At 46.8% G+C, this 9,904-nt stretch overlaps 1 protein-coding gene across 1 annotated transcript in view; it reads left to right on the forward strand.

Moving 5' to 3' along the window:
* The first annotated feature begins 3,985 nt into the window (after positions 1-3,985).
* LOC106694410 (zinc finger protein 345-like) overlaps positions 3,986-9,904 on the forward strand; it is a 17,614-nt gene continuing 11,695 nt past the window's right edge. Inside the window, exons 1-3 of the mRNA XM_023764928.1 lie at positions 3,986-4,133; positions 4,813-4,954; positions 8,691-8,817. Of these exons, the coding sequence (XP_023620696.1) occupies positions 4,940-4,954; positions 8,691-8,817 (142 nt within the window). The 5' untranslated portion in view covers positions 3,986-4,133; positions 4,813-4,939. The remainder of the gene's footprint in view (positions 4,134-4,812; positions 4,955-8,690; positions 8,818-9,904) is intronic.

The following is a 9,904-nucleotide window of genomic DNA, read 5'->3' on the forward strand; positions in this document are numbered from 1 at the left end:
TTAAGAGCCTTTATTAAGCTGGCCAGCTGACTACAATTGTGTCCCTCCCGTAGGAGCCTCACAACTTGCAGTGTTGACCGAGAGTACAGCAAGACCTTTTATCTGCAAAGACTTCAAAGTATTTTTTTTTGTGTTTTTTTTTTTTTTAAAAAAACTGCAAAGCAGTTCATTAGCCGTTCCTGGTACTGCAGGGTAAAAAGTTTACGTAAAATTAACTAGCAGGGTCACACCTGGCTGGGTTCAGTCATAACACATTCCTTTTCTAGTGAGATAATTAGCAATTTTTCTCTCCCGTGGTCCCTGCCCCACAGCCTACTCAGTAATTCTTTGTCAGGCCTCTGCCCTATCACATTCCCTACTGGTCTTATGCCTGAGTCAAATCTTTGATTCAGCGTCCTCCTCTAAGATTCTGGAGTATTGGGTGTGTAGCACCATGGGCTTGACAGCTTGGATTCGGTCTTGGATAAAATTGAGGACACACCTGAGCAGGCAGGGTCCGAAAATGAGACCTACCATTAGGAGAAGGAGGGGCCCTGCCACAGCGGATAGGAGGGTTGTGAGCCATGGGGACCAGAAGAATAAATTCTCATACCAGTTCCCCTCTGCCCTACGGGCCTCTTCTCTGTCCATCAGCCATTTCCTTAAGTGACTTAAACTTTCTCTGATTACCCCAGAGTGGTTAGTGTAGAAGCAGCACGCCTCCCCTAATGCGAGGCACAGTCCCCCTTGTTTCAGGAAAAGTAGGTTGAGTCCCCTCCTGTTCTGTAAGACTACTTCAGCTAAGGACCCTACTGATTCCTCCAACTGTCCTATGGATTTTTCTAGGGTACTCAGGTCTTGGTCAATTTGATTACCCAGTTCTTTGTAATTTTGATGTCCTGTCACTAGGGCGGCTGTCCCTACTGCTGTGGATCCTGCAATTCCGAGTCCTACGAGTAGGGGAACCAGAACCGGGGCTCTTAATCTGCCGAGGCTCTATAAGGAGGTGTTCCCTTCCTCCTTCCCCTGAGTAATAATACACTTGCGGCAGGGTATAAGTTAGGACGCAGAGCCCTGGCTCGGGCCCAGTCTGGAGGTTTAGGGAGAGTATGCAAGGGGTAATTCCAGTGATGCATGCCCACCAGGTACCATTTGGGGCAACCAGGTACCAGGGGGCCCGGATCCTGGTCTCTCCGTAAGTTGGAGTGTCCGGTTACAATTTTCTGCATAGGGGAAATCGGGGAGGGAGTAATTGGCAGATGCGACACACAGCCCAGCTCCAGTAATATCACCTAAAGTTAATCCCCTCCTTCCATTTCCCCATGCACATAGTCGCGGGGTTTCTGCATCTGCGGACACGTTGTGAACATGGGCCGAATTTGCCCCAAATGGAGCCGAAGCTCCGATCCCTACGTAATAGGGGGGCTCGGGGTTGAGGCACAACCAGCAGTTCACAGTAAGATCGGACGCACTTTTGTTCAGAAGTTGGAACGAGGCTTCAAGCGGCGTGAAAATGTCTGGTTGCAGCAGAGCTCTCCAACGCGGAGGCCAGGTTACTGCACCCCGGCGACTTGCCTCAGTCTTTGATGATGGTGGTGGCGGCTCCTCACACGTGGGGCCGGGCTTGGTCTCCTGACCTCGGGTAGCTGAGGGGCCAGGGGGCCAATTGGGTTGAGCGGTCGGGGTATTTCCCGTGGCTGGATAGTAAATAGTACCCCAGGGTCTGGTCCAGAGACATATAGCCTCAATCCGCATGTCTGTCCCCCGGTCCAGTCTTTAGCCCAATTGGCCACTGGTTTGATGACAATGGGGTTGCAGTTTCCAACAGTACAGTTCCTTTCTGGGGCCCCTGGCCACACCTGTCGGGTGAATCGTATGTCCCTGTCCTGAAGCTTTGGGGGCCATTGGGCATAGGTTTCACAGCCCCACTGTCCACAATAATAATCCTCCTGGTCTCCGCACTTCAGAAAGGGAATCCTGGGCTGGCGCGGGCAGGCATATAGGGGAGTATGTCATAGTGTGTAGCCATTCCCCCGGGGATCCCCAGCTGCGACCCGGCTGGGCCCAAATTCATGAGCCTGGGTTTCTCCTGGGGCAGGTTCCAATCCTCCTCAAAGAGGCTACACAGGTCAAACCGTTGAGTCGGTTCACCGGTGCCCGTTTCTCGGGCCAGTACTACCCCATCCGTGGTGCGGATCACCTCCCAGACATAATGTGGGGCCTGGTGGGAAAGGGGTTTACCGAACCTCCACATGACAGTGAGCAGCAGTAGATAGATCATGATGCAGGTACTAGTTTCACCTTCAGTGGGTCCTGGGTTAGTTTCATTTTCCACCTCCGGGGGCTGTCACCGCTGTCAGCTGCCTTCACTTGGGTGCTATGGATCCAGTGCTCTTTCCTGCAACTTTGATGGCGGTTGGAGTGCTCAGCACCACCTGGTAGGGTCCATCCCATCTAGGTTCCAGGCTGCCAGAGTCGTGATGCTTCACCCAAACGCAGACATGATATAAAAACGACAGAAACATGACATGAAAACAACAAAAACATGATATGAAAAAAAAAACATGATATAAAAACAACAGTGATGCAAACAATGACTGATAAAGTGATTAAACTTATTCTAATATCTCCCTGTACACCACATTAAGAGTGAAAACACTTTCAGAGTGCTTGGCTAATTTCCCTTGTGATGAAGTATTTAGAACTTTAACTGTAACGTCACATGCTCTTCAAACTCGAGAGAAAGCAACATATAACTGAGCATGTGTGAAAATGGTTTCAGGTAGGAATATGCCTACGTTGTCTAGAATTTGTCCTTCTGATTTTTTAAAATATATATCTTATTGATTTTTTTACAGAGTGGAAGGGAGAAGGATAGAGAGTTAGTAACATCGATGAAAGAGAAACATCTATCAGCTGCCTCCTGCCCACCCCCTACTGGGAATGTGCCTGCAACCAAGGTACATGCCCTTGACCTGAATCGAACCTGGACCCTTCAGTCCACAGGCTGACGCTCTATCCACTGAGCCAAACCGGTAGGGCTGTCCTTGTGATTTATTAATAGTCATCACAAATGTTGGCATCACGAGAAACTGTTGTCGAATCAATTTAAATGGGAGGCCAGTGTCAGATGGGGACTAATTCTTTGAATCAGAACGACCTCTCCCTCTGCAGATCTTGTTAATACTTCAGCTTCAATAATGTTAGCTCGCAACCTTTTGATAATAAATCTGTTACCATTACAAAGACCCCATTTACTACTGAGATTTCTCAATGACATGATGATTGCACCCACTTTCAATTTTAATTTATGAAATGGCATTCCCGAAGGAGTAATACAATTAAGAAATTGGATGGGAAAATTTTCCTTTTCAGCATCATCTGTGGAATCACTGGAAATATCACTCAAATATGTGTGAAAATCTACATAGAGTATAACAAAATTTTCTTCATTTAATTTTTGGACATGCTCTTTTTTTGGACAAAGAATTGCACGTTTATTATCTATAGCAATGGTTCTCAACCTTAGCTGGACATTAGAATCACCTGGAATCTTTTTAAAAAAAATATATTTTATTGATTTTTTACAGAGAGGAAGGGAGAGAGACAGAGAGTTAGAAACATCGATGAGAGAGAAACATCCATCAGCTGCCTCCTGAACACCTCCCACTGGGGATGTGCCCGCAACCCAGGTACATGCCATGACTGGAATCAAACCTGGGACCTTTCAGTCTGCAGGCCAATGCTCTATCCACTGAGCCAAACAGGTTTTGGCGGGAATCCTTTTAAAATCCTGATTTCTGGGCCTCTTGCACCGGAAATTATATCTTGTTATGGGGTGGGGCCATTACATTAGTAACAAAGAAATAGAATTTCAGAGGATGAGCTTAGGCAGGCTCTAGCTTAGGCTCGGCCCCGCCCCCATCGCGAAGTCACTCAGCTCAGGCTCTGGCCCCGCCCACCCGCAGGAAGGCGCATGCGCAGTTCCTTGCAGACGCGGAAGCCGCCGTGGAGGGGAAGGTGGCGGTTCCCCCTGAGGAGGGTGTTTGTCTTTAAAGCTGACGCTCCCCGTCCCCCTCCCCGCAGGGAAGGCTGAGGGCGCTGCCGGCGCTGAAGTCCTTGTTGGGGTCCCCGCCCCGGAGCCTCTCTCAGCGGTGAGTCCGCGTCCCGGGAGGCTGCGCGGTGCGGGCGCCATGTGTCTTTGGGAGGAAATGGAGGCCCCGGCCCGGGGTCTCTCCGCCTGTGGCTGTGGCCACCGCCTGCCGCGCGGTTTTCCCGCTGAAAACCGTTCCCGGGGCCGCCGGTGCTCCCCGCGGGGCTGAGAGTCTGGGTCAGGGGGTTCCCGCCCTTTGCGACCCCCCCCGCCCCCCACGCCGGGCGCTTTCCGCCCAAAGAGCCCGGATGGCTCCCGGCCTGGGGGTCTGCACCCCCTCCTAGCCCCACCGCAAAGGCTTGGGAAACCTGCACCTGTACAAGTTCCTGCTTCTCCCCCTCCCACTCCCCGCAGGTCTCAGGGCTGCTGGGTCTGGTGTCTGGTACCCAGCGCCCCTGAAAACAGCTCTGGGGCAGCCTGGGAGGCCGAGGAGGGAACTAGTCAAAGATGCTGGTCAGGGCCCCCAGGGCAGGCTTTGTTCAGGGGAGGTAAGGGGTGCTCTGTTGGGTTGGGGGTTCAGCAGAGCAGCACATGTGCTCATTCCTGTAGGAGTTTGTGGAAGTGTTTGACACATGAAGACAGAAAAAAAATCTCAGTGTGGTTTCCATGTAGGAGCTCATTGTTCCTCACTCTCTCCTGGGACAAAGGACAGGAGGGGGTGTCCTTTTCCTCATTTCCAGGTCCTTCTGACTGTGTGAGGGGAGCTGATTGACAGGCTGTGGGGACGCCTTTGAAGGCACATTCTGTGACTCCTCAACATATTGTCTCCTGAGGAAACAACCCAGACCCCATCAGGACCAGGACCAAATGGCTGCTTCTCAGGTAAAAGATGTGTCCGGGGTCAGAGGCTCTGTTTGCTTTTCCTCTAACATTTGTTGATATATTTGTCTTTCCCTCACGCCTGTGTCCCCTGTTGCACTGTGTCCTGTTACCTACAGCTAGCTCATTCTCAGTGCTGCTTTTCCCTCTACTTTGTCATCCCTAAACCCCCCTTCATGTCCCCGCTCTCGCTTACCCAATTCTTTCTCGGTGAAGATCTTTACATCTTTCCAGGAGAATGTCTATGTAGGCCTTTTATTCTACCTTCCTTTATTATTTCTTGTAATGTCTGTATCACAGGTTTTTTATTTCTTTGTTTATAATTTTTTTGGGTTTTTTTTATTGATTTCAAAGAGGAAGGGAGAGGAAGATATAGGTAGAAACATCAATGAGGAGAGAGAATCATTGATAGGCTGCCTCTTACATGTCCCGAACTGGGGATCAAGTCCGCAACCCGCCCATGTGCCCTTGACTGGAATCAAACCTGGGACTTTTCAGTTCACAGTTCGGCTCTCTATCCACTGAGCCATACGGGCTAGGGCTGCATTATAGTTTTTGATAACAGAAGCTTTGAAGTATGTTTTAAAATCAGGAAGCCTGAAGCCTTTAATTTCATACATTCTTTTCTTGATTGACTTGGTTGCATGGAGTCCTGTGACATTCACATTAATTTTAGAAATAGCTTTTCTATTTCTGCCAATAGTGTCAGCAGTTTCTATATTTCCCTCACTTTTATTTATATATATATATTTCAGAATGGCAAGGAGAGGGAGAGAGAGAGAGAAACATCAATAAGCAGAGAGAATCATTGATCAGCTGCCTCTTCCACACCCCTCACTGCAGATCAATTCTGAAACCTGGAGTGCGCCCTGACCAGGAATGGAACCCCGCCCTCCTGGCTCAAAGGTCAACGCTCTACCTCTGAGCCTCATTGGCCCGGCTATATTTCTCTCCTTTTCCAAGAGCCTTCTCTGCCTTCATTTTATGCAGCCTCCACAAGGTCAGGAAGCATTCCCACCTTTAATTAATGACTCTCAACTACTCAAAACATCCTTTTTATGACAGATCCACCTGGGAAGGCATCCATGTCTAACATCCCTATTGGGATGGGGTCAGAGGCTCTTGTGTCTTGAAGAAGGGAAAGGTAGGTTTTAGGTTCAAGTGGCTGCAGCATCAGCTCATGATCAGGAGTAAGAAAATGCACATTTTACTGCTCAAAATAGCTCAGCAAGTTCTTAATGAAGAGTACATAATAAATGGAAGAGACTTGCTCACGAGATTAGGGGGAAAGTTTTGGTATTCAAATATACTGTTTGCTTACAGAACCTGAGAGGTACCTGTGGGTTGGCACTTGCAAGAGTTAATGTTTATTTGTGATCATTTCCACATAATGATTTCTTTATTGAGGTATTTTTGGCAGTAATGTCACAGCAGTGGTGACCTCACTTTTGTGTGCCTCAGTCACCTGATGCCCATTGTCTCAGGCTACCTGATGATCACGTGGCAGAGATGCTCCCTTCACTGTGGAGTTAATAGTCTCCCTTTCGCCGAACCGGTTTGGCTCAGTGGATAGAGCGTCGGCCTGCGGACTCAAGGGTCCCCGGTTCGATTCCGGTCAAGGGCATGTACCCTGGTTGCGGGCACATCCCCAGTGTGGGGCGTGCAGGAGGCAACTGATCGATGCTTCTCTCTCATCAATGTTTCTAACTCTCTATCCCTCTCCCTTCTTCTCTGTAAAAAATCAATAAAATATATTAAAAAAAAAAAACCTAGTCTCCCTTTCTCAGAAACAAGGGTATAGTAGGGGTTTAATGAAAGATGTGCAAAGACCTCATTCACATCTGGAAATGTTCTTCTTCTTAGTTTGTGTTTGCTTTGGAAAATGAATGACTTACTTTTATTTCCTACGGATCATTGGCTTTTTCATGGGATCTTTTAAACAATCAGACCTTGAGTCTTTAATTTTCATTATATTCTATACCAGTGATGGTGAACCTATGACACGCGTGTCAGAGGGGACATGCAAACGCATTTTTTTGGTTGATTTTTCTTCGTTAAATGGCATTTAAATATATAAAATAAATATCAAAAATATAAATCTTTGTGTTGCTATGGTTGCAAATATCCAAAAATTTCTATATGTGACATGGCAGCAGAGTTAAGTTAGGGTTTTTCAAAATGCTGACACGCCAAGCTCAAAAGTTTCGCCATTACTGTTCTATACTCACATGAGAGACTTACCCTACATGATCACTTTTGTATTTTCTAGAAAGTTTCAAAGAATGTTATTAATGCATGTTCAGTTTCATTAAATTTCTACAATATAACTTTCCACTAATGATACATAAAAATTTTGAAAGAAATGTACTAGTAAGAAAAATTAGTTCCCTCAGTCTGGCGTGGATCAGTGGTGGAGGGTTTGATTCCTGGTTTCGGGCAAGTAGGTCCTGGGTACCTGTGGTAGGCAGGCAACCCATGCGTCTCTGTCTCTTTCACATTGATGTGTGTGTGTGTATCTCTCTCTCTCTCTCTCTCTCTCTTTCTCTCTCACCTGTTTCCTTTTGTGCTTCTACCTCCCTGCCTCCTACTCTACAAAACTCATTGGAAAAAATCTCTGGAGGTGAGGATTTACAACCACACAATGGAAATAATAAGTCTTAACTTGTTTTGTATCCTTATGTTTCTGTCCTTATTTTGCTTATAAAACAAAAAGGGGATCATACACAAATATATTCATGAGATTTATGGAATCACCTAACCATCTTGATTTCATACTTATAATATGTGTGTCTCTGTGCCTAAATTGTTAACATTTATTTCGAGTATTTTTTCTTTTTTTCAAGTATATTTGTATGAATTTCAGAAAGTAAGGGAGAGGTAGAGAAAGATAGAAACATCAACGATGAGAGAAAATCATGGAACCGATGCCTCCTGCACACCCCACACCGGGGATCGAGCTGGCAATTTTGTTGTGTCCAACCAGAAGTATGGCACATGATTTGGAAATATTGGCATCACAAGTAAAAAGTGAGCTTGTGACACGTTTGGAAACACAGGCTCCATCTCAGAACCTGGATCAGAATCTGTGTCTTTACAGAAGTTCATTTTGTTGTGGTTTGCTTCAACTTGAGAAGTCTGTAAACTCCAACCCATCATTGCATTTCTATCTGAGAAATATACCCCACTGGCCCTGAATGATGCAAATGCAGCACTCAGAAATCCATATGCTTGTATCCATGCCTCAATTTAATTAATTTAGTTTTTAATATATTTTTATTGATTTCAGAGAGGAAAGGGTGAGAGAGAGAGAGAGAGAGAGAGAGAACGAACGAGAAAACAATCGTGAGAGAGAATTCGTGATCGGCTGCCTCTAATACACCCCCTACTTGGCATTGAGCCTGCAACCCCGGCTTTTGCCCTTGGCAGGAATTGAACCTGGGACTCTTCAGTCTGCAGGCCCACCCTCTATCCCCCTGTGCCCACTGAGCCAAACCAGCTATGGCCATGACTTAATTTTAAAGTTTATTTTCTTATATAGGAAAATCTGAATCCTGGATCTATGGACATGTGTCATCCTCACTTGTCAATCTTAGAACACATATCAGAGAATGTTCCTGGGGCAAAGGTATCTGATTCAGGATACTCCCCTAGGTCCAAACCTCTTCTGACACTCATTTCATGTTGGGTGACTTTGTGAACACTTCTGGAGACCTTTTGGTAAATGTTTCTTATCTTTCAGGGACCTTTGACCTTCAGGGATGTGGCCATAGATTTCTCTCAGGAGGAGTGGGAATGCCTGGACCCAGATCAGCGGAAATTGTACCTGGATGTGATGTTGGAGAACTACAGCAACCTGGTGTCCGTGGGTAAGGATGACTTCCTTCCTGAGTTCCTACTCTACCCGCAGGTTTTTGTTTCACATCTCCATGGCCTTTTCTTTTCTGTGGTCGATTCTTGCTCTCAAGGAACACGTTGGTCCATAGCTGGTTTGGCCCAGTGGATAGAACACCGGCCTGCAGAATGAAAGGTTCCAGTGTCGACTCTGTTCAAGGGCAAATGCCAGAGTTGTGGGCTCGCTCCCCAGTATGGGGTGTGCAGGAGGCAACTGATCAATGATTCTCTCTCCTCATTAATGTTTCTGTCTCTCTCTCCTGTCTTCCTCTCTAAAAGGAATAAATATATATAGTTTTTTAAAAAGGAACAAATGGGGAATTCCTTGGTGTAGAAAAGAAACACTTTTTGATGTATGTGAATTAGGAACTCAGTGTTTGCACACATTACATTTTGTCTACACTAATGAAGGTAATATCAGAAAGTCATATTTTAAAAATCATTTTCTAGAATATTCTATAGTCTACACTAGAGGCCTAGTCCACGAAATACATGCATGAGAAGGATCCCTAGGCCTGGTCTCCCCCCTCCCCACCTCCTCCTCCCCTCCCTCTATTAGTGCCCCGCCGCTATCTCTGCTCTCCATCCTTCTTCTGGACCGGCCCCTGGTGGTCAGCGCACATCACAGGGAGTGATGGAACTCCTGCTCTCCGGGTTGTACTTCCGAGAGGACACTTTGTACATTAGCCATATATGTGCCTGTGTGTGTGTGTGTGTGTGTGTGTGTGTACACATATATATGTAATCTAATAATAGACAAATAGGGTAATTGACCGTACCTTCGCTATGCCTCCCATTGGCTACTCAGCGTGATATGCAAATTAACCAGTAACAAATATGGCAGTTACTTTTCATACGTAGGCGCGAAGTGGAGGAGCAAAGACTGAAGGCGGCTCCGGCGGGAGCAGCGAGAGGCATGGAGGTGGCTCGTTGGGAGCGAAGGCCTCGGTCCTTGGTGTCGGAGGAAAACCAGTGCCGGCAGCCAGGGCAAGGGAAAGCCTATTGCACAGGCCTACAACAGGCCTCTACTGTGTGTGTGTGTGTGTGTGTGTGTGTATACAT

Source organism: Myotis lucifugus, unplaced genomic scaffold, assembly GCF_000147115.1.
Source record: "Myotis lucifugus unplaced genomic scaffold, Myoluc2.0 scaffold_365, whole genome shotgun sequence".
NCBI classification, from domain to species: domain Eukaryota; kingdom Metazoa; phylum Chordata; class Mammalia; order Chiroptera; family Vespertilionidae; genus Myotis; species Myotis lucifugus.